A 25,076-nucleotide genomic window follows, 5' to 3' on the forward strand; every position below is an offset into this window, starting at 1 on the left:
ATTATTATTTTTTGATATTGAGTTGTGGTAGTTTCTTATATATTTTGAAGATTAACCTCTTATCAGATGTATTGTTTGCAAAATTTTCTCCCATTACATAAGTTGCCTTTTCATTTGCTGTGCAGTAGCTGTTTAATTTAATGTAATCCCACTTGTCTATTTTTACTTTTGTTGCCTGTGTTTTTGTTGTCATATCCTGAAATTATTGCCAAGGCCAATGTTCAGGAGCTCTTCCCTTATGTTTTGTTTTAGGAGTTTTATGGTGTCATGTCTTCCATTTAAGTGTCTAATTCATTTTGAGTTGATTTTTGTGAATGACGTGGGTTAAGGGTCTAGTTTCATTCTTTTGCTTGTGGATATCCAGTTTTCCCAACACCATTTATTGAAGAGATTCTATTTTCCCTATTGTGTATTCTTGTCACTCTTCTGACAGATCAGTTGTATGCATGAGTTGATTTCTGGGCTCTCAATTCTGTTCCATTGGTCTATGTGTCTGTTTTTATGTCAGTATAATACATTTTGATTACTGTTATTAGCTTTTTCTTATCAGTAGTTATACAAATTCCAGTTCTTCTTATCCTAAAGAAAAGCCACCACCTTCCCTGCCCCCTAAGCTCCTTTAACTATATTTTTTTCTATTCCTGATTGTTAAGCTTTTTAAAAGAGAAAGTCATACTTTCTCTGTATCTTCACTTCCTATTTATTCCTCATTTCTCTGTAATCTGATTTCTGCCTACACCCTACATCTGAAACTCTTTGGGCAAATTTTACCAAAGACTTCCTAATTGTCAAGTTCCTTTTCAGATCTTGTTTATTCAACATATCCAATAGACCACTCTCTCCTCAGACTGTTGTTTTGGGTGTGAGATGCCATGATATAGTTTTTTGCATAGTTTTCATTCTATTTTCATTTCCTTTGCCCATTTTTCATTCTGATCTCAGTCATGTAATAGTGTCCCCTGGTATCTATCATGACTACTCAATCAGATAGTCACCAGGTCCTGTAGGGTCTACTCTCTAACCTTTCCCAAATTAATCTACTTCCCTCCACTTCAACATCTACCACTTTAGTGCAGGTTCTTCTCTCTACCCCCACCAACTTTTTTTTTTTTTACTGTAATGGTACCTGAACTGGTCTTCCCAATTTCTGTCTTGCCTCCCTCCAATCTAGTTTTTTTAAAACAACTAGAAAAATGATATTCTAAAAAAGAAAATATCACTCTTCAACTCCCTGATTTAAATTCTTCAATGACTCTCTATGACTTTTAGCATAGCTCTTAGCATAAGGTACACAGTCCTTTTTTATGTGTCCCCTAAATACCTATTCACACTTTTTCTCCTTAATTTTCACCTTTTACTTTAAGGTTTCACACTCTCTTTTGCCTTTATGACTTTGTGTGTGCAGCTTCTTTCTTATACCTCCCCCTTTTCCCTTATCTCCACTCCTTTTGCTTGGCTAAGTCTACTCCTCCTTTAGGACCCAGTTCTGGGATATCTCCTCCTAGAAGCTTTCTCTGATCAGAGTCTAAAGTATACTACCTAGCATGTACTTCTATGAAATACTAATCACTGTAATTATCTGCTTATTTTTTGTTTCCATTTGAAGGCAAAGAATATTTTTCCTTTGGCTTTGAGTCACTAGCAGCTAGCATAATGTTGGGCACATAGCAGATACCAAATAAGGACTGTGTGAGATTGGTTTGCTGACCCTTCCAAAGCCTTGAAAGATATATTCTTTACTATTTGGCAGAGCATTAACAAAAGTAATTGTAAATACATTTCCTGTGTTTTAGAGAAAGCCAAGAGGTAGATTTGTTAGAAATAGTTGAGAGAAACATTCATAATAATTAGACAATATTCAATGCAGTGCTGTTTTAACTTTCTTGAAAAACTCAGTTTGAAATGATTATTTGCTGACTGTCTGGGATCCTTTCTTACTTAATTTGTCAGTATTGTGAAAGATGAAGCACTGATGGGAAAGTGTGTGGTAAAATGGTCTATAATTAAAACACTTGTGATATCTAGAGCAGTGTAGATGAAGGGATGAGACCAATGAGGACTGCTGAGACTTGAAATTCAGATACATTCTGAATAAATGGATACAAGGATTATGCAATAGAAGTAGATCCAGATAAGGGCACAGTGACATCAGTGAGATCTAGAAGTTAATGTTGTAGATACAGACACTTAATTTAACCTAATTCTACAGTATACATGTTCACATCTCAAGTATCAAGCCAATGCCAATGGTAAGAGATTAGCATAGAGCTAAGAACTAGGATGAGGCTACAGCAGTTCATTTGATTGTCTAACCAAAAGCAAGAGTAAGCCCCCAATTGTACATGATATTAAACAAATCAAGAAATCTAGTTTATAGCAGAAAAAGGAATTGAATAAGTCAGTAGGCTGTAGCTTGTGGGTGAATGGAGTTTAGATTATGGCACTTAAGAAGAGGGCCCTGGTATGAGCAGAAATCCCAGGAGGATTCAGTGACAAATTCGATCTTCAGCTCAGTGGATGCAGCATGGGAACAAGGTAGGGACTTAAATGTCTACATAGGGGAAAGGTAGGTGATTATAAAATGAATAGTAGTAGCCATCTCTAACATTTATTTAATAACTACAATATACCCGGTATTGTGTTAAGCCCCAGGGTACAAGCCAAGGGAGTTTTTATGAATGAAAAAAGAATTTTATTATTGAAATCCAGATATTTGGTTGAATAGTAAATAACTATTCCTGAGAAACCATTATTGTCACGGAAATTATAAAATATTATTAATCTATAACTTCCTCAAATAAATGCTTTGGAGTTTTGTCAGATTTGGAGTATGTTCACAATAGTATGTTAGGCATGCATGCCAGATATCTACCATTTGCCCCTCCAGATATAACCTTCATTCTCCAACCTACTTTATTTCCTGGTAAGCTGTCCCAAATGGATAGAATGATCAGGTTCTCTTGCCTTCTGGCTTCTGATTGAGTTTAGTCACTTGGGAGCCCAGGTTGAAAACTGGGGGAAATGAATAAACGAAATTGAATTATAATTGTCTTATTTCTTGTTGTGAGTTTTCTAGGGTAGTCTGGATTTCTTTACCAAAGGTCATTGATCCTTTCAAAGTGGCTCTCTCTTTATGACTTTCTCTGGTTTCCAGTTGCTATTCCATTGTCTTGCCTCTTTGGTCCTAGGGGTGACATTCTCAATTGTTATTGGCACATGGTTAATGCATTATACTTTGTGTCAGTATTTTTCAAACTTTGGTGTACATTAGAGTCAACTGGAGGAGTTGTCAAACCAAATTGCTAAGCCCCATCCCCAGAATTTCTGATATAGTAGGTCTGGGCTAAGGCCCCAAATCTGCATTTCTAACAAGTGCCTAGGTGATGATGCTATTGGTCCAGAGACCACATTTAGAGAACCATACCTTATAGTTTCCTTGTACCTTGCCCACAGCTTTATTAAATTGTCCCTTTATTAAATGCTTTTTCTATTGTTCTAATTTGGGTGTGTCATCTGTTTACTGATGAGATCCTGATACTCTTTCCTACTATATCATAACTGGTCCCAGAAAAGAGAACTCAAAGTAGAATTTTGGAATTAGTTTTATTGTACATTTAAGAAGTGTAGAGGAGAAAAATGGAAATGGGTAATTCACAGAATGTGGTGGCATTATAATTATTCAAATTATTACATGGGATGAAGTATAGATGGAAGATAGAGTATTGGGAGATCAAGTGACTGATACTTAGTTATATGGCAGTGATAATAGACTTAAAGATTGTGGAGTCCTTTGGCTTCTTCTTACGATTCCAAGGAGGGTAAATAGGTAAAAGGAATAATTAAAAACTGTGAACATACAATTAAGGACTTGTGTAGATATGTAAGAAGCCATCCACTGCAGAATTGCAATGAAGGAGACTCTCATCTCCTGTAGTTTTAGGGCAGATGTGACTGAGTAACCTCTAGCCTTAAACCTAACTACCACCCACCTCTCTACTAAGAAATCTAGCCCTTCAGTACATAAAAGTCTTTTACTTGCCTAGCAAACTAATGCTGATTAACCTTCGAACCCACCTTTGCCATCTCTCACTGACTCAACATAGCCTAGATGGGGAGGTGCAAGACCTACCCCGAGAGGAATAGTTTATACACTGAAAGAGTTCAAAACCTCAACAATCTGTATTGGCACATGCGGGGAGTAAATGCTAAGGTCTGTCAGACTAAATTCATTGACATTGGTGTACTCACGTGGACTTTGGGAATTAATAATATATTGGCTTGGGCACTTGGAAGAGGGCTTAATAATCTATGAAGTATATTAATTGAAGCCTGAACTCAATGATGACCTATAGTTAATGAGGTAGAAATATTTGAGATTACCTGGCATACTGTAGAAGAAGGAGTTCAATGGTTTAGCGAAATGAAAATCCTGGAATGGATTAGCCAACTTCTAACCATACTCCCTAGGAAGGCCAGATGATGCTCTTTTGTTAAAGCACTAAAATGCATTGGTAAGGGGGATGACAGTATCTTTGAATAACTCTGTGGTTGCTGTCTTCTGTAGGAAGGAGATGATATTGGGTTATACTAGAATAGAATTGGGTTCTCTGATCCTAATAGGATTGATGGGGGTCTTAGAATGATATAGATCAGCTGGTGGCTGTTAATCATTACAAGCAAGATGTCTGAAACTACCACAAGAAGCCACAGGGATGGGTCTTGACTTACAGATATCTCTGGGAGTGGTTCTTAAACCTTATTGTGTATCAGACTCACGGTGGGCTTGTTGACTCCATCCCAGAATTTCTAATTTAATAAGTTTGAAGTGGGATTGGAACATTTTTAATTCTAATTGAAATTCTAATCAGTTAATGTTGATGCTGATGGTCTGGAGATTACACTTTGAGAACCACTATTCTGTAGCAACAGCTAATTGATTATGCAATTCTAAGGATAAAATACATATGCATCCTTCCAATGTACTACCTGACACGTATAGGCAGAAAAATCCTGCCTTGTGGCAGGTCTTGTGGGAAGAAATGGTAATATTAGTGTTTTGGATATATGCCAATTCACATCCCACCTCTCTGATGAGGGAGAGGCCAGGCCCCTTTGTAAAAGGACCTTGCAGTGTAGCTATGGGTGTATATTATACACTTTTATCCAAGCTATCTCTAAACATATTCCTCTGATATATTAATAGAGGAGAAAAAAGCATGGACCTGATTTATGGATGGTTATTTATGGTTTACTGAGACCAGCTGTAAATAGATAGGTACTACACTACAACCCCACACAGGGATGACCCCCTGAAAGCCAGTGGGAATAGGAAATCTTCACAATGTACAGAACCCTGCAGTCTTCTGTCGGGGTGACTATATACTGGAGACAGGGAAATACTCAGACCCTCTGAGTTATTAGATTCTAGATCAAAACTTATACTGATCCCCAGAGACCTTAAATGCCATCGTACTAGTATACCAGTCGGAGTAGAGATCTGTGGAGGTCTTGAGATAATGGATAATGTTCTGAGTACAAGAGCAGTTCCCTATCCCTGAATATATAATGGGAGTAGATATAATTGGTACCTGGCAGAATTGACACATTGGTTTTCTGATCCATGGAATGAAGGCTATTATGATTAAAAAGGGCCAAATAGAAGCTCCTGGAATGACATCCCCACCTACCCAAGAAAGAAAACCAAAAGTAACGCCACCTTCCTGAGGGAATTTCAGAGATTAGTACCACCATAAAAGACTAAAATAAAATTATTCATGTTTAATGTGACTGTTTGACAACTGCCAAAGTCGTATGGGTCATGGAGTATGAGAGTATAGTTTTGTACACTTGCTCAGGTGGTGATGCTAATTGCACATGTAGTTCCAGTTGTGGTATCTTTATGGGAGTAAACTAGCACAGCCCCCTGGAAGTGTTATATTTTCCATTTCCATTGGTAAGGAAAAATTCGAAGTCATTAACATTTATATGGCAGGGACAACAGTGTATCTTTACAGTTTTACCATAAGTAATATTCAACTGATCACTGTCACACATAATCCAGAGGGATTTCGGTTTCCTTTATATCCAATAGAACATAAAGTATGTATATCACATTGACAGTATTATGTTAATTTAAGCTAATGAGCAGGAAGTAGCAAGTATCCTAGTCACCTTAGTAACACACATGCATGCCAGAATATGGGAGAAAAACAAGTCAGGCTATTTTTCTAAAGTGAGAAACAAATTATTACACCTGCACCTTGAACCTTGTCCACCACCAAGAGTGAGGCATAATGCTTGGTGAGCCTCTTTGAATTTTGAATGCAATATGTATTACCTTTAGGTAGGCTGCTGCTGCACATTTACTAGGTAAACTTTAAGGCTGCCAGTTTGAGTAAAGCCAGGAGAAAGAAAGAGCTGTGCAGTAGGTCCTATCTGCAGAGCAAACTGTTCTTCCCATGAATTTTATGACCCAGAAAGCTTGATATATTCAATATGTATGTGCCAGAGATACTATTTGGAGCTTCTGGCAAATCCCAAAGGAGAATCATGGCATAGACCCCTCCTTTGTCAATAACTATTTCCATTTGAAAAGCAATTTTACTGACTTGCTTATGGACCCTAATAGGGACTGAACACCTACCTGACCACAGGGCACAAATTGAGTGTGTGACCTGAACTGCCCATCATGAACTAGGTGTTATCTAATATCGTGAGCCATAAAATTGGATGTGCCCACCAGCATCTCATTATACATCAGATGTGATGTATCAAGATCAGGCCTGAAAAGGCCCAGAAGGCACAAGTAAACTGCTTAAGTAGGTGACATATTCCCAAGGTACTCGGTCCTGCTACTTCTCTGCCTCTTCCTCAACCCATACCTATAGCTTCATGGGGAGTTTCCTATGACTTGTTAATAGAGAAAGAAAATGCATGGTCCTGATTTATGGATGGATTTGCATGGTATACTGAAATCAGTAGTAGGGAATGGGTGCTGCACTACAACAGGAATAACCATGAAAGACAACAGGAAGGGAAATTCTTCCAGTGGACTGAACTCTGAGCCCTGCATCTAGTTTTAATTAGGGGTAGAAGTAGAGATGTCCTAAGGTATCAGTATACATTCATTCATGGTCAGTGCCTAACACGTTGACTGGATTGTTAGGAACTTGGAAAGAAAAAAATCTTGTGAAGTTGGTGACAAGGAGGTCTGGAGGAGACCTCTTGGAATTGTTATGGAGTGTGAAAGATATTCCTGTCCAACATTAATGCCTAACAAAGATATCCACAGTAGATAAAGCATACAATTTTTAGGTGGACAGATGACCCCTGTGCCTTGATCAAGGAGTTCCTGTACAATGTGGATATGGTGAATAGAAGTATGCAAGGCACAGCAACATGGATTTTCCCTCCCCAAAGTTGATATGGCTTCCACCAGTTGCTGAGTATACAGCTTGCCAAGATAAGGTATCAACGTTGAACTCCTGATATAGCTTCATCCTCATGGAACCATCTAGCTACCTAACTTTTTGTGGATGGGGGAGGCAGTGCTGTGTCTTCACAAACACTCAAAGTCCAAGTATTGATTTGCTTTCTCTTTACAGTGCTTCTGCCATTTTTGGACTTATGCAATGTTTAATACATCTTCATATTATCCCCATAACATCACCTCCAATTAAGAGGGCTTCTTATGATGTCAGTGATCTCAAGCTCATAGAATTTACTAGTCTTATACCATGTATATATTATTCAGAAACAGCTGGCTTTGTAGAATGGTGGCATGGCCTGCTAGAGGCTCAGCAATAGAGCTAGCAGGGAGATAAGACGCTGTGAGGCTGTGATGCTGTACTACAATGTGGTGAATGCCTTCAGCCAGCATCCAATAATGTTTTAGAGAGAAGAGGGAAAAAAATCATGCTATAACTTTTGACTATGTTCTCCTCCCTCAGAAACCTCTTCATTAAGATAAGGTTTATAATAACAATAATATCTTACAGAGTCATTACTTAACCCATACTTCACTTTTGTCAGAAAATTTATTTTTGTTAGAACAATACATTTAACTTCTATCTCCCTGAAAAATTCAAGATATCCACAATGTCTACTAGGGATCCTCCCTCAGATGTGGCACTGCTGTGAACTACACACCCCGAGCAATCATAAGTGGTGCTTCTGCATGTGTACAGGACACTCCAGTTTTCAAAGCTGTGTTGTATAACATTGCTTATCAATATCTGATATAAATAGTATAATAAGCAAGGTTTAACAGAATAAAGCATTAGTCAAAGGTGAATGCCTTCTAACTTAAATGGATTTTATTCAACTATTAATTTGTTCTCATCTGGGATAATTAAAAACCACACTGAAACCCTTAGACTTTGAGAAACAACCCCAGTTCTTGACTTGACGGCCTGATTTTATTGATTTCATTTGTTTGTGGCTTTAGCTGTGAGAGGTTGTGTACATTAGAACTTGGCATGGAATCTTCCACTATAGGAACTGAAGACGTTATTTACTCTAAATAGCTGTATCAAGGCCTTTGTGTATATGCAGGTCTCAGCAATTGTCCCTGAGAAACTCTTGGAGTAAAAAATAATCTTTGACATAATTTCCCATATGATTCAGTTTGGATTCCCATGTGACTCAGATGCTGCCAACTTAGAAAGTACATATACATCATACTGTGCCAATGACTGGATTTCCTTAGTTGCTAATGCTCCTCTCTTCTAGTGAAAAAGGCTTTATAATGTTGAAACTTCTGATCCCTTATATGTGTTAATTTTAAAAAGTCTGTTTTCTCCCTCAGAACTTTGAGAAATAACTTTCTTCTTTTTCTTTGGAGTACTTTACTTTCATTTTGAATTCAAAAGAACAATTTTAAATATATGTTTTCTCACAGATGATAGGCATTCAGTTGCTGATCATGAAACGCTTACTTCATTCTACCCAAAACTACTTTACAGAAGGGGCAATTAGTGATGGAGACCAATGCCAAACAAATACACAAATTCTATTCTATTCAAGTTCACTTCATGGGTGGTGTGATTTTAGTGTTAGAATTTCTTGGGTGAATTATGATATTGGTGAGGCACTTAATTCAACTAAAACTCATTGCATCACTTTTTAGCAATACTGCTGAAAGTAACACAAAATTCTGTTTCTCTAATTTGCCTCAGAAATATATCGTAGTCATTAGCAAGCAGAATGAGAATTGCACCTACCAATTACTGAACAAAAATTAGAGCTGTAAATAATGTGAAGCATCTCATTCTAGGCAGGTGACCTTATCTGCTTATCTTCCTACCATGTATAACAAAATAATGGTTGATAAGGGATATTAACAGCTGTTCTAATTTGGAATTAAACTTTAATAAATCAAATTAGTACTTCCCTCCAATGAAAAAAGATCACTGAGATTGATTTAACCAGCAATATTTTAAATCTTCTTTTTTAACTCCCATCTCAGTGACAGAACTGGGAGTCAGTTTCATATAACTCCTTTTCTTGGTATGAATTTCATGTGCCTAATAAATTTGTTTATTTGATATGACATTATGCTTAAGTTTGTATTTATTCTTCTTCTTAAAAGTGAAATCAAATCATTTCATTTGTAAAAATATTGCCTGAATTCCTAGTTCAAGTTAAAAAAATTATTCAATTAAGAGAAGAGAAATTTTGGGCAGAAGGGAACATTATTTAGAGAATTACTTTGAAGTAGTTCAATACACTGTAAATTTGCAATTATTGGATGATTGTACATATGTAATTACCCTGAAATTGTGCCAATAATGAGTCTTTTTCTCCACTTACATCTTGTCTCCATTGGTATATATTCTCTGAGTATTAGATTTACTTATGCATATTTGAGTCTCTATACACTTACTGATTTTTTAAGCAAACATTTATTAAGTGCCCACTGAGTGCTGAACATTATGCTAACACTGGGAGGGGGAGGTGTGTGCAGGGCTGAATAATTATATATAACCATCACTTTTATGTAACAGTAAAATCTTTCAAATGGAACCTCTAACCTTGACTGGTGTTATATAAACTTTCAGGGGATTCTTTAGTGACTGGAGTTCATTTACCATGTTCAGGGTCAATTGGACCTAAAGCATTTAAGAGATATAATTTAGAAGGAGAAGAAAACTTAATATATACATTGATAAGATATTCCTGTCATAAATAATCTTTAATACTTTGAACTATTTAGAAATATGAGATAGTATCTAGTACAGGAACTATATCATATGAGAATATTTATTAAATGAAACCAAATTAATTAAATTCTGCCCTGTAATAAAAATTGACATTCACTGATGGAAACAGTTTAAGCTGATTGTTATCTGTTGGCTTTATAGATTTTACCTTTACTGGGGCTCCTTCCAACCACCTCTAAGAGGCTCTTTGAAGGAGTTTTTCTCAAAATGTTATGCTGGACAAATCTAATCTACTCATTAAAAAAAGAAAGTCTACTTGATCAAACTTAGAAACTTTATTTTCAAAAATATTCTTTTATATAACCTAGTATAAAAGAAATAGGTATTTAAAAATTCCTTTTGATTTAGAGAATTGCTAATGCTTCTATTCATTATTCCTCATCTACTAAGTCTCTGCAGGAATTTATACAATTCAGTATCCTAAAGCGGAATGGTTAATTTTATCTAGTATTAGATAAGGAGGAAAAAGTTTTAATAAGTGCTGATAGTTACCCAAAGCTTCAAACTCTAATGACTCATTAGAGTTACTGGATAACATTAATTTTGATATATGGTGACCACACAGAACATTCTGGGTTAAACACAACTTGAACCACGTGATCTGTTCCTATTTCATATTGCTAATCAGAAATGTTGCTCTTTAAACAGTTTGAACTGTTTCACATTCTTCTATTAATTGCTTACTATGCTAGGTAAAACTAAAACCTTTTTAGTTTTTAATACAAAAATTTGGTGAAATAGTTGTCTCTTAAGTTATATACATTGTAGCTATTAGAAGATAGACCCAATTAGGAGTTTATAGAAGTAAAAATGGAAGGGGGACTGATTATGGACTCTGAAGAGGTAAGACAAAGTGGTGCCATTTCATATCATATTTAACAAGTAACTGTTGTATATTATAGTCAGTATGCTTAATGTTTTAAACTAAATCATGGGGAACCAACTGGGTTCCAGTTTTACTTTTACTTTTATTTTTCATTGGAAAGCTGTGTTTACATTGGTAAATCTTGTGTGGAGGTTATGGTAATACACAAAGTTTTCTTTTCCTTTCAGGTGGTATTTCAAATAATCTTTAGGCTTATTCTAGAAAGATGTTCATGGTAAAGTGTTACATAGTAAAATGAATCCCAGGGTATCAAGTACAAAAACTAAGTATTGTACTAGGGGATAACAAACTACTTGGGTACTCGTAAGGGTAGATATGCAAGGAGCTTTTAAACAGGTCACAGGAAATGAGAAAGAAATGAAAATAAATCACTTGTTAGAGATAACAATGAAATGAGCTAGAGAGAAGAGAAATGCTCTGTAAACAGGTACATGAGCAAGTGCTGTAGAGACTTACAGAAAATCAGGGGACTAGGTTTGACAATTTCATTCATCTTTCATGCCAAGGCCACAGTTTTGGTCACTCAACAGGTCAGTTACCTTTCCTTTGTCCTTGTACCATAGGTCACACTGTTAACTGTAGCTACCCTGTAAATAATCAAAACTACCACGTTTTGGAAGCTTGCCATGTCCCAAGCTCTGTATTGAGTGCTTTACATATATTATTTTAACTCTTACAGCTATTTTATGAGACAGGTGTTATTATCTCCATTTATAGAAAAGGAAACAGACTTGGAGAGATCAATTTATTACAACAGCTAGAAAGAGCCAGAGGTGTGATGTGAATCCTCGTGCATCTGACTCCAAAGTCCATCCTTTTAAATCTTACACTTCCTGCAATTGGTCACATCATGTATTTTATTACTTAAGAAAGAGTAAATAAATAAGAAGCTTGGAGTCAAAGTCTGGCTATTTCATTAGTGATGTGACCTTGGTAACATTTCTTAACCACCTCAGTTCTTCTACTTGGAAATGGGGACACAAATAGCATTTATCTTTTGAGGTGCTTATGACGATTCAAAGTGACAATAAAATACTTAGCACAGGCCATGGCACATAGAAGAGTTTTCTAAATTTTACCATTATTATCATTTTGCATATTTTATTAAATTCTTGATTTTGTGAGGCTTTGTATTTTATATTCCTATAAAAGCAATGTAATTTGGTAGTGAATCTTATTTTCTCTTTAAGGGAAGAGAACTTTCTTTCCTATTTGAATTGAGTAATCTTTGAATCCTATTTGATTTTTATTTGAATCTGGTTTAAATTGCTCCTGAAACAATATTGACTTTTAAGAGAAGTTTGTTTTTACGATGCTGTTGTTTTTTTATAAATAATTTTCTACTGCTTTATTCTATGACTTTGTTTAATTATACTCATATGTCATCATTTATTAGTTTTCTATGGTCCAGACCACATATTTGTTTGGATATTAGCGACTGGAATTGTAAGATTTCTCTGTGTATTATAAAATAAACTAAAAGTATGAGGGAAAATTCATACTTAGAAAATCAAATTTCTTCTAATATTCTTAACTAGGTAGTATAGACTTTGGGGAATGATTTTCCTTGGTTGATAAGTTTTTGGAAAAATTCTATATATTCTTATATTCTCTTGAAAATTCTATTATCTTAGTTGCTATTTCTACAAGACAATTTAAAAGTATATCACTACTTCTGATCATTAGAGTTAGTTCTTTTTGTAATTTATATTGATTGAAGTCATGCCGTTTCCAACTTTAAGCCCGTTATATTTTGGGCTATAATATAAGAGAGTCATGCAAATAAGCATATGTGTTTATGACTGTATGTAGTTAATATACGCCACACGATTTGGGTAGGTCTGTAATTAACCAAATTAAATCAGAAAAAGCAGATATTACTATATTACTATATTTCTTAACACTTTGGTCATGGGAATTATTGGAGCTGCTGGCATCAGCATGTTGAATAAAGGACATCTCAGTACTAAAAACTGTTTATAGAGATTCTAAAGACTTGGTTGGATCCATGTTATCTGCTTAAGAAATGATAGGCAATCAAAAACTGACTGGTGATTTTTCTCAACTACTGATAGTAATTTAGTATATTTTACCCTTTATCCCTACTGCCTTGAAATAAATTTACTGAATGTGCTATCTTTTGATGATTATATCAAGGATAGAAGAACCAGATAATAAATGGGTCCTTAGACTTCCCTTCTTTGTGGGAAGAGATATTTAGGATTTTGGAATATAGGAGGGACAGATATTTGATAGTCTGTTTTCCTTTTTACTTACTTCCAGTCTTCTGACAATCATGGGTTTTGAGATCTAAACCTTAGGTGTAATTACCCTGATCCTAATTTCCTCATCTGTACAAGAGGAAAAAGTGATACTTCCTTTAAGCGTTCTTTTGAAGATTAAATGACATAATTTATTTGAAGGGCCTGGCATATAATGATGTTCAATGAACTTATGCTATTTGTGACCTGGTGTTTTCTTTCTATCTTTTCCCTTTTGTTTTAACAATTATGGCTTTTTTTTTTTCACAAAAATATTTTTTTATTACTCTACTCTTCACACTATGCTTGGGAACAGTATGTTTAATTTATTAAATCTAAAAGAAAAGATAATTCACTGACAGGATGAAACATCCAAATTTTTTCATTTAAAATTTAAAAGTAGTTTAACTATAGACAGCATCAGGTAGAGCAGACCTTTATTCTGGACCCCCATAAAAACTAGGTTTTTGTCTATTAGAAAAGCCTCTTCTTGCCAGAACTGGTTTTCCTGAAAGCTCAGTAGGTTCTGGAGCTGGTTATTACCACATTGCTCGCTGCACCCCAGACAGTTGCCCATGGTCGGCTAAGTGATAGAAGAAGATATGACTAAGCCTCCAGCGCCGCCTTACACCTTGTGGACGGGACGTCGTAAGACACCGATTTGTGATTCTAATGCAACAGCTGTCCCGGGGAAGGGCAGCAATTTCTTCATCAGCCACTTCCTGAAGGTCTTTTGGCAGAATGGTATTCTTCCTGAGAGAATGGATGTGTAGCCTCTCATCTACATACTCATAGGCCATTTTTCTTCTCTTCACATCACGCAACATTTTCCAGTCTACATAGTAACTTCGAACTTGGCCTGAAGCTGATGAAGGAACAACCTCCTCTACAGCTATTGACCCATTTTTCTGCTCCCCTTTGCAGCAAAACGTCTTCAGAGGCTTGTCTATATTTGTAGTCTCCGATTTCTTTCCTCCTCTTCTGTCTTGAACGCTTTCCCTCCCACCACGCCATCGAAACCGCTGTGATCCAGGTCCCAACAATTTCCACTCTGCTAAGCCCAACAGGCAATTCTCAGCTCTTCTTTCAATTGACTTTGAGCAGAAAGTTGCCCACTCCCTGCTCCTGGAGTGCTTCCGGGCCACCACGCTCTCCTCCGTCTCTCTGCTTCTTTCAAGTCTCCTTTGCTCGGCTCTCTTCTCTTAACATTAAAGGCTCTGGGGCCTCATTCCTCGGACACCTTCTCTCTCCACCTACACTCCGTATAAATTGGAGTCAATCTGCAGCTTTCAATGCCAGTCAGCTCTAAGCTTATGAATACCAAATTTACATCTGCAGCTCGGCCCTCCCCTGACTCAGGCCGGAGGAGGGAAGTGGGCAGAGGGAAAACCCTGGGACGGGTCTGCACTGGGCGCTACAGGTGGGAGAATAGTGGTGAACCCATGGGTTTGGAGCTTCAGAGGAGAGGGGGAGGAGGGTATAAGGGGGTGGGCCAGACCTGCCGGATGGTCCGCAGCAGAGAGCCGAGCATGGAGGCCGCTATGTTGTCCCAACAATTAAGGCTTTTAACCAAAATTATCTTTTGCCTCTTGCATAACTTATAATCCAGACCTGACTTATTATGTAGTATGGCATTCTCCAAAGTGGTACCCAGGAGGCATGCATGATGATCCAGTGGGATATATGAAAAATGTTAAAACTTCTAGTGGTATTTAATTTTTATTTAAGAAAATTAAAAAATTTAGGTTTAATAATATTTAATTTAAAGGCTAAGGTTAGTGTTTGTTTATATGTAATGTATAGATAAATACATTGAGTATGAATGCTGAATTTTTCTTTTTTCTGAATGGGAGTGCTTGATCAAAAAAGTTTGGAGATCATTAATCTATAATTTAGTGCCTGAAAGCAGCTTTATGGGTGACAGGAAGAAGAATTTGGAAAAGCTCTTTCTGAAAACTTTCTTGGGGTCCAGAGTTTAAGTAAGTCACAAGGAGGTAATCTAGTTATGGATGTCAGAGTGCAGAGGGGGTCAGTGTTAGTGCTTGGTTCTTTTGAATTTTTGGTTTCCTGCAGTGGAACTTCAGTATAGTTTTACTATAGTTTTGCTGTTGTTGTTGTTGTCATTGTTGAAAAAAGAACCACCTTGTTGAAACCTGGTTTGTTTCACATCTTCTATTAATAAGGTTGCGATTTTATTTGTATGGGAAAAAATGCACAGATAATATATAGTACAAACCCCCTGTAAATAGTCTTATTAAGCAATAGACAAGACCTCCATCTTATAAAATAAATAAATGCAGTTTAAATTGGTTGCTTTGGTACTCAGAAGAGTGATGTAAGGCTCCTTGCTGGGACTGATATGCTGAGAAGATTTTATTACATTTTGAAACACATAAATAAAAGTTCATGCAAAGAAGTAGTCTGTACGCCTGTCATTGGGACTCAAACACATATAATAGAAAGATATTCCATTCAGCCTAACTTCATTTAGGATTAAGACACTTTTGCCAAACTGTGACCTACAGGAGAAATCTGTAGTTCTGTTGGATTTCAAAGCCATTTCACAATGTTGCTTCCAGCAGCAGGAATAACAGTTTTACAGACTAGTGAGTTGTTTATTTTGAGAGTCCATTTCAATGACCATAAACCACTGTTCTTGATATTGATGGTTTACTTAGTAGTTTGGAAATTGTGCATACTAGCAAAACATGAAATGGTTTTAAATTGTTTTTATGAACAGTGTCAATTACAGAATGGGCCAAATTCACTTTGACTGCAGAGGCTCATTACTGTGGAGGTCAAGATGCTCTACCACTCTCAGTTAAAGCTGTTCTTTTTAGTGATTCAAAGCCTGTTTGGTACTCCTTTAAGACTACAACTATACCCTAATTATACAATCATGGAGAGTACCAGAGTCATTATAACCATATGTTTCTCTACAATCCTTGAAACACAGTATAAAATACCAGGGTTCTGAGTAGTATTCTACTTCCCAATATCCAAGATTACATTGGACCAAGAATGAATATCTCTAATAAGTTTTTCAAGGCTGATCACATTATTTGATTACTTGTGGAGGATGCAGATTGGCCTGGCCTGTGAACTGGATATAAATGACTACAAGAAGAAAAACCATCTGATGAATTCAAGTGAATTATATGCTGTCAATTTGAGCTATATATGCATAAGGGATACCTTTTATGGGGACACACACATTTATTCCAGGAGATGGTTTTTGCTACATTTATATCATACTATATGTAAACATTCGGAAAATATTTGCATGAAACTAACGGCAAATCTGTTGACTGTTAGTCTGAAATGGGTTTCAATATCAAAAAGACAATATATATAAGAAATTTTCTCAACTAGCATTTTCCATGCTAGTTGTCATGGAATAACTCAGCAGAGCTCTTGATTTTTTGAAGATCTCAAAGGAAGTGCCAAGAAATTATATTCAAGGATATTTAAGGTTTAATAAGATCTAGGGAAAGGATTTCTGTAAAATCAAGCCAGAAACAATTCTCAGGCCATTGAAATGATTTAGGTTGAGACAACTAATATTTTATATTAACTGTAGATTAATATTCTGTTCTTTTAAAATTGTATAATTAGTACTGTGTTGTAGTATTTTCAGTCAGGAGTTAATGCACAGTTAATTTTACAGACGTGAAAAATTGTATTTGAAGGCCTTCCCATTTCTTGAGTGTTTTTCTTTTTTATTTTAACATCTTTATTGGAGTATAATTGCTTTACAATGGTGTGTTAGTTTCTGCTTTATAACAAAGTGAATCAGCTATACATATACATATGTCTGCATATCTCTTCCCTCTTGCATCTCCCTCCCTCCCTCCCTCCCTATCCCACCCCTCTAGGTGGTCACAAAGCACCGAGCTGATCTCTCTGTGCTATGCGGCTACTTCGCACTAGCTATCTATTTTACATTTGGTAGTGTATATATGTCCATGCCACTCTCTTACTTTGTCCCAGCTTACCCTTCCCCCTCCCCGTGTCCCCAAGTCCATTCTCTACGTCTGCATCTTTATTCCTGTCCTGCTCCGAGGTTCGTCAAAACCATTTTTTTTTTTTTTTTAGATTCCATATATATGTGTTAGCATATGGTATTTCTTTTTCTCTTTCTGACTTACTTCACTCTGTATGACAGACTCTAGGTCCATCCACCTCACTAAAATAATTCAATTTCATTTCTTTTATGGCTAATATTCCATTATATATATGTGCCACATCTTCTTTATCCATTTCTGTCAATGGACACTTTGGTTGCTTCCATGTCCTGGCTATTGTAAATAGAGCTGCAATGAACATTTTGGTACATGACTCTTTTTGAATTATGGTTTTCTCAGAGTATATGCCCAGTAGTGAGATTGCTGGGTCGTATGGTAGTTCTATTTTTAGTTTTTTGAGGAACCTCCATACTGTTCTCCATAGGGCTGTATCAATTTACATTCCCACCAACAGTGCAATAGGGTTCCCTTTTCTCCACACCCTCTCCAGCATTTATTATTTGTAGATTTTTTGATGATGGCCCTTCTGACCGGTGTGAGGTGATACCTCATTGTAGTTTTGATTTGCATTTCTCTAATAATTAGTCATGTTGAGCATCCTTTCATGTGTTTGTTGGCAGTCTGTATGTCTTCTTGGGAGAAATGTCTATTTAGGTCTTCTGCCCATTTTTGGTTTGGGTTGTTTGTTTTTTGATGTTGAGCTGCATGAGCTGCTTGTATATTTTGGAGATTAATCCTTTGTCAGTTGCTTCATTTGCAAATATTTTCTCCCATTCTGAGGGTTGTCTTTTCGTCTTGTTTATGGTTTCCTTTGCTATGCAAAAGCTTTTAAGCTTCATTAGGTGCCATTTGTTTATTTCTGTTTCTATTTCCATTTCTCTAGGAGGTGGGTAAAAAAGGATCTTGCTGTGATTTATGTCATGGAGTGTTCTGCCTTTGTTTTCCTCTAAGAGTTTTATAGTGTCTGGCCTTACATTTAGGTCTTTAATCCATTTTGAGTTTATTTTTGTGTATGGTGTTAGGGAGTGTTCTAATTTCATTCTTTCACATGTACCTGTCCAGTTTTCCCAGCACCATTTATTGAAGAGGCTGTCTTTTCTCCACTGTATATGCTTGCCTCCTTTATCAAAGATAAGGTGACCATATGTGTGTGGGTTTATCTCTGGGCTTTCTATCCTGTTCCATTGATCTATATTTCTGTTTCTGTGCCAGTACCATACTGTCTTAATTACTGTAGCTTTGTACTATAGTCTGAAGTCAGGGAGCCTGATTCCTCCAGCTCCGTTTTTCTTTCTCAAGATTGCTTTGGCTATTTGGGGTCTTTTGTGTTTCCATACAAATTGTGAAATTTTTTGTTCTAGTTCTGTGAAAAATGCCATTGGTAGTTTGATAGGGATTGCATTGAATCTGTAGATTGCTTTGGGTAGTAGAGTCATTTTCACAATGTTGATTCTTCCAGTCCAAGAACATGGTATATCTCTCCATCTGTTGGTATCATCTTTAATTTCTTTCATCAGTGTCTTATAGTTTTCTGCATACAGGCCTTTTGTCTCCTTAGGTAGGTTTATTCCTAGGTATTTTATTCTTTTTGTTGCAATGGTAAACGGGAGTGTTTCCTTAATTTCTCTTTCAGATTTTTCATTGTTAGTGTGTAAGAATGAAAGAGATTTCTGTGCATTAATTTTGTATCCTGCTACATTACCAAATTCATTGATTAGTTCTAGTAGTTTTCTGGTAGCATCTTTAGGATTCTCTATGTATAGTATCATGTCATCTGCAAACAGTGACAGTTTTACTTCTTCTTTTCCAGTTTGGTTTCCTTTTATTTCTTTTTCTTCTCTGGTTGCCATGGCTAAAACTTCCAATACTATGTTGAATAACAGTGGTGAGAGTGGGCAACCTTGTCTTGTTCCTGATCTTACTGGAAATGGTTTCAGTTTTTCACCATTGAGAATGATGTTTGCTGTGGGTTTGTCATATATGGCCTTTATTATGTTGAGGTAAGTTCCCTCTATGCCTACTTTCTGGAGGGTTTTTATCATAAATTGGTGTTGAATTTTGTCCAAAGCTTTTTCTGCATCTATTGAGATGATCATATGCTTTTTCTCCTTCAGTTTGTTAATATGGTTTATCACATTGATTGATTTGTGTATATTGAAGAATCCTTGCATTCCTGGGATAAACCCCACTTGATCATGGTGTATGATCCTTTTAATGTGCTGTTGATTCTGTTTGCTAGTATTTTTACATCTATGTTCATCAGTGATATTGGCCTGTAGTTTTCTTTTTTTGTGGCATCTTTGTCCGGTTTTGGTGTCAGGGTGATGGTGGCCTCATAGAATGAGTTTGGGAGTGATCCTCCCTCCCTGCTATATTTTGGAAGCGTTTGAGAAGGATAGGTGTTAGCTCTTCTCTAAATGTTTGATAGAATTCACCTGTGAAGCCATCAGGTCCTGAGATTTTGTTTGTTGGAAGATTATTAACCACAGTTTCAATTTCAGTGCTTCTGATTCGTCTGTTTAAATTTTCTATTTCTTCCTGGTTCAGTCTCAGAAGGTTGTGCCTTTCTAAGAATTTGTCCATTTCTTCCAACTTGTCCAATTTAGCAGCATATAGTTGCTTGTAGTAATCTCTCATGATCCTTTGTGTTTCTGCAGTGTCAGTTGTTACTTCTCCTTTTTCATTTCTAATTCTATTGATTTGAATCTTCTCCCCTTTTTCTCTTGATGAGTCTGGCTAATGGTTTATCAATTATGTTTATCTTCTCAAAGAACCAGCTTTTAGTTTTATTGATCTTTGCTTTCGTTTCCTTCATTTCTTTTTCATTTATTTCTGATCTGATCTTTATGATTTCTTTCCTTCTGCTAACTTTGGCGTTTTTTTGTTCTTCTTTCTCTATTTGCTTTAGGTGTAAAGTTAGGTTGTTTATTTAAGATGTTTCTTGTTTCCTAAGGTAGGATTGTACTGCTATAAGCTTCCGTCTTAGAACTGCTTTTACTGCATCCCATAGGTTTTGGGTTGTCATGTTTTCATTGTCATTTGTCTCTAGGTATTTTTTGATTTCCACTTTGATTTCTTCAGTGATCTCGTGGTTATTTAGTAGTGTATTGTTTAGCCTCCATGTGTTTGTATTTTTTACAGATTTTTTCCTGTAATTGATATCTAGTCTCATAGTGTTGTGGTTGGAAAGGATACTTGCTACGATTTCAGTTTTCTTGAATTTACCAAGTATTCATTTGTGACCAAAGATGTGATCTATCCTGGAGAATGTTCCTTAAGCACTTGAGAAGAAAGTGTATTCTGTTGTTTTTGGATGGAATGTCCTATAAATATCAAGTAAGTCCATCTTGTTTAATGTATCATTTAAACCTTGTGTTTCCTTATTTATTTTCATTTTGGATGATCTGTCCGCTGGTGAAAGTGGGATCTTAAAGTCCCTTAATAAGACTGTGTTACTGTTGATTTCCCCTTTTATGGCTGTTAACATTTGCCTTATGTATTGAGGTGCTCCTATGTTGGGTTCATAAATATTTACAATTGTTATATCTTCTTCTTGGATTGATCCCTTGATCATTATGTAGTGTCCTTCTTTATCTCTTGTAATAGCCTTTATTTTAAAGTCTATTTTGTCTGATATGAGAATTGCTACTCCAGGTTTCTTTTGATTTCCATTTGCATGGAATATATTTTTCCATCCCCTCACTTTCAGTCTGTATGTGTCCCTAGGTCCTATGTAGGTCTCTTGTAGACAGCATATATATGGGTCTTGTTTATGTGTCCATTCAACCAGTCTATGTCTTTTGGTGGGAGCATTTAATCCATTTGCATTTAAAGTAATTATCAATATGTATGTTCCTATTACCATTTTCTTAATTGTTTTGGGCTTGTTATTGTGGGTTTTTTCCTTCTCTTGTGTTTCCTGCCTAGAGAAGTTCCTTTAGCATTTGTTGTAAGGCTGGTTTGTTGGTGCTGAATTCTCTTATCTTTTGCTTGTCTGTAAAGGTTTTAATTTTTCATTGAATCTGAATGAGATCCTTGCTGGGTAGAATAATCTTAGTTGTACGTTTTTCCTTTTCATCACTTTAAATATGTCCTGACACTCCCTTCAGCTTTCAGAGTTTCTGCTGAAAGATCAGCTGTTAACCTTATGGGGATTCCCTTGTATGTTATTTGTTGTTTTCCCTTGCTGCTTTTAATATTTTTTCTTTGTTTTTAATTTTTGATAGTTTGATTAATATGTGTCTTGGTGTATTTCTCCTTGGATTTATCCTCTATGGACTCTCTGTGCTTCCTGGACTCGATTGACTATTTCCTCTCCCAAATTAGGGAAGTTTTCAACTATAATCTCTTCAAATATTTTCTCAGTCCCTTTCTTTTTCTCTTCTTCTTCTGGGACCTCTATAATTCAAATGTTGGTGCTTTTAATGTTGTTCCAGAGGTCTCCAGTTCTTTTCATTCTTTTTTCTTTATTCTGCTCTGCAGTAGTTATTTCCACTATTGTATCTTCCAGGTCACTTATCTGTTTTTCTGCTTCAGTTTTTCTATTGATTCCTTCTAGAGAATTTTTAATTTCATTTATTGTGTTGTTTATCACTGTTTGTTTGCTCTTTAGTTCTTGTAGGTCCTTGTTAAACATTTCTTGTATTTTCTCCATCCTATTTCCAAGAGTTTGGATCATCTTTACTATCATTACTCTGAATTCTTTTTCAGGTAGACTGCCTATTTCCTCTTCAGTTGTTTCATCTGGTGGGTTTTTACCTTGCTCCTTCATCTGCTGTGTATTTCTCTGTCGTCTCATTTTGCGTAGCTTACTGTCTTTGGTGTGTCCTTTCCGCAGGCTGCAGGTTCGTAGTTCCTGTTGTTTATGGTGTCTGCCCCCATTGGGTAAGGTTGGTTCAGTGAGTTGTGTAGGCTCCCTGGTGGAGGGGACTGCTGCCTGTGTTCTAGTGGATGATGCTGGATCTTGTCTTTCTGGTGGGCAGGAACATTTCTGGTGGAGTGTTTTGTGGTGTCTGTGAACTTATTATGATTTTAGGCAGCCTCTCTGCTAATGGGTGGGGTTGTGTTCCTGTCTTGCTAGTTGTTTGGCATAGGGTTTCCAGCACTGTAGCTTGCTGGTCATTGAGTGGAGCTGGGTCTTAGCATTGAGATGGAGATCTCTGGGGGAGCTTTTGCCATTTGATATTACATGGACCCAAGAGGTCTCTGATGGACCAATGTCCTGAAATCGGCTCTCCCACCTCAGAGGTTCAGGCCTGACACCCAGCTAGAGCACCAAGACCCTGTCAGCTCCATGGCTCAGAAGAAAAGGGGAGAAAAAAGAAAGAAAGAACGAAAAAATAAATAAATAAAATAAAGTTATTAAAATAGAAAAAAATTATTAAAAATAAAAAAATAAAAAAGTAAAAAAATAAAAGAGAGAAAGAAAGAAGAGAGCAACCAAACCAAAAAAACAAATCCACCAGTGATAGCAAGGGCTAAAAACTATACTAAAATTTGTGAAACACTCTCTGACTTTCTTCAGGGTTTCAAAGTGGTGACTCCCAGGAGAAATTATGCCACTGAAGAAGGTATGGGAGGGTATACATCGGGTATATTTCCCTGGAAACTTATCACTGGTCTTTTACTTGTGGATTCTGTCATGTGCTCTTGGGGATGCCCAGAAGTCTGGGTATTCACACCTGGTTCACGAGCTATTCTCCTTCCACCTTTGAAGATTTTCTGCAGTTATTCTGTCTTTGAGAATCTGCATGTCATTTGCCAAATTCACCTTCCTCAGATGATGGTGGCTGGCCGTCAGCACCAGAAGAGACTGCTTTACTTGTGGCTGCAGAAAACGCATTCCTCCTCTTCTTCCCCAAGCAAGTAGTTCTCTTGCCTTCAACTCTTTGCTTGGAGAAGACCACACAGCTCCAGCGAGGCAGGCTTCCTGCTCCTAATCCCCACTCAAATGTGATGACACACACTAACCCCAACCATCTGGTGAGCCACGTCCTCAAGCACTCAGCACAGTGGTGTGTCAAGACAGACTGCCCAATCCAACTGCTACGGCTGCGTGTCTCTCACCGACTAGAAGCTGAGGGCATGGCTGAAACTGAAGGTCTCTTGAATATTTTTCTTTTGCTACTCAACATAGTGGGAGAAACAGATGATTTTTTGATACTAATTTAAAGTTTGGCCAGAACTGAAAGATGCTTAAGTAGTAGGTAACTTTAAATTTCAGAGGGGACTGCTGATAGTCACCATTCATTAAGTGCCTACTATATGCCAGCTCTTTTGCTAAGTGTTTTATAATGTAGTCCTCATATTAACCCTGTGAGGAAAGTGACGTCTAGAGGAATAAAGGGATTATCTAAATGCCACAGAACTAGTAAATGGTAGAACTGGGATTTGAACTAAGAGCTCTCTGGCTCCAAAGCCCATATTCATTTTGTAGAATTACACTTCCCACAGAGGGGAATTTAAAATAGCATTATTTAGCCATAGGTTGAATGCAGCTCTCATGAGAAATCAGCCTGTTCCTGTAGGGGTATGAGAGTCACTGAGGTTTACTTGTTCATTTCTTTCAATTGACTCAAGAGCTGTGTCTCTAGGAGAAGGCAAATGTCTTCATTTACTACATGGTATAATAAAAATGTGTCATACTTGCAGAAACATATTGTATCTGCTAGGAACAAGCATACATTTTTGATGCAGAAGGAAAATATGCCCTTTGTTAGGCCCAACCCATTAATTTTAAAGTGCCTAGAGCCCAAAGCGGCCCCAAACAGCTGGAATGCTACCTACTATTCCAAAATAGACACTAAAATCCTCTCCCTATTTATAAAAAATAAAACTGTTCCTCTTTTCCTAACAAGCTTTGTCAGTATAAAAGGAACTGAAATTGATGGCCTGGTGTTCTTTTCTATTTTGTATTGAGTTCTACATTATACTGCTGTTATGGTGAAGTCTGGAGTATTCACAATATTTCCTGGAGTATTCACAGGAAAAGCGTATGTATTTCCTGCTTATAAGAACCCTTGTTAAAAAAAACATTAATTTCATAAAAACATATTCTTAAGTCATGCATAATTAATTTTTTAATTTTTAATTTATTATTTATTTTTGGCTGCGTCGGGTCTTAGTTGTGGCACGCAGGATCTTTGTTGAGGCATGCGGGATCTTTCGTTGTGGCGCACGAGCTCTTCGTTATGGTGTGCAGGCTTCTCTCTAGTTGCGGTGTGCGGGCTTCTCTCTAGTCGTGGCGTGCGGGTTTTCTCTCTCCAGTTGTGGTGTGTAGGCTCCAGAGTACGTGGGCTCTGTAGTTTGCGGCATGTGGGCTCTCTAGTTTAGGTGCACGCGCTCAGTAGTTGTGGCTTAGTTGCCCCGCAGCATGTGGGATCTTAGTTCCCAGATCAGGGAGCGAACCCGTGTCTCCTGCATTGTAAGGAAGATTCTTTACCACTGGACCACCAGGGAAGTCCCCATAATTAATTTTAAGTAATTGAGTTAGTATAAACATCTTTTTATATTTTATATAGAATGGTTTTTATCTTTTTTCTTTTTCATCCCTTCTCTCTTTATAAAACAAGTGTTACTTTAAAAATTGTTCAAATTCCTTATACTATCTCCCTTGAATATTTTATTTTTAAAGCCTATTTGAGAATTTATTCATTTATGCAGTAGACTGGATGTCATTGTAATA

General features: G+C 36.7%; 2 protein-coding genes across 2 annotated transcripts in view; one reads left to right on the forward strand and one right to left on the reverse strand.

Annotated features, from left to right (window-relative positions):
- CTNNA3 (catenin alpha 3) overlaps positions 1 to 25,076 on the forward strand; it is a 1,729,751-nt gene that overhangs the window by 368,827 nt on the left and 1,335,848 nt on the right.
- On the reverse strand, positions 13,907 to 23,234 carry LOC118882851 (28S ribosomal protein S14, mitochondrial-like). Its single transcript, XM_036829212.1, has 3 exons — positions 23,101 to 23,234; positions 14,866 to 14,929; positions 13,907 to 14,248 (listed from the first exon to the last, which is right to left on the reverse strand). The coding sequence occupies exons 1-3, from the start codon at positions 23,232 to 23,234 to the stop codon at positions 13,907 to 13,909; spliced, it is 540 nt and encodes a 179-aa protein (XP_036685107.1).

This window comes from Balaenoptera musculus, chromosome 16 (assembly GCF_009873245.2).
Source record: "Balaenoptera musculus isolate JJ_BM4_2016_0621 chromosome 16, mBalMus1.pri.v3, whole genome shotgun sequence".
Lineage (NCBI taxonomy): Eukaryota > Metazoa > Chordata > Mammalia > Artiodactyla > Balaenopteridae > Balaenoptera > Balaenoptera musculus.

Coding starts and splice junctions, on each gene's coding strand:
- LOC118882851 (XM_036829212.1), bottom strand. CDS start 23,234: ATGCGTTTTCTGCAGCCACAAGTAAAGCAGTCTCTTCTGGTGCTGACG. Junction 14,930..23,100: donor ACTGCAGAAAATCTTCAAAG/GTGGAAGGAGAA, acceptor TTTGGTTAAAAG/CCTTAATTGTTGGGACAACA. Junction 14,249..14,865: donor TGCTGCGGACCATCCGGCAG/GTCTGGCCCACC, acceptor GCTGTAGAGGAG/GTTGTTCCTTCATCAGCTTC.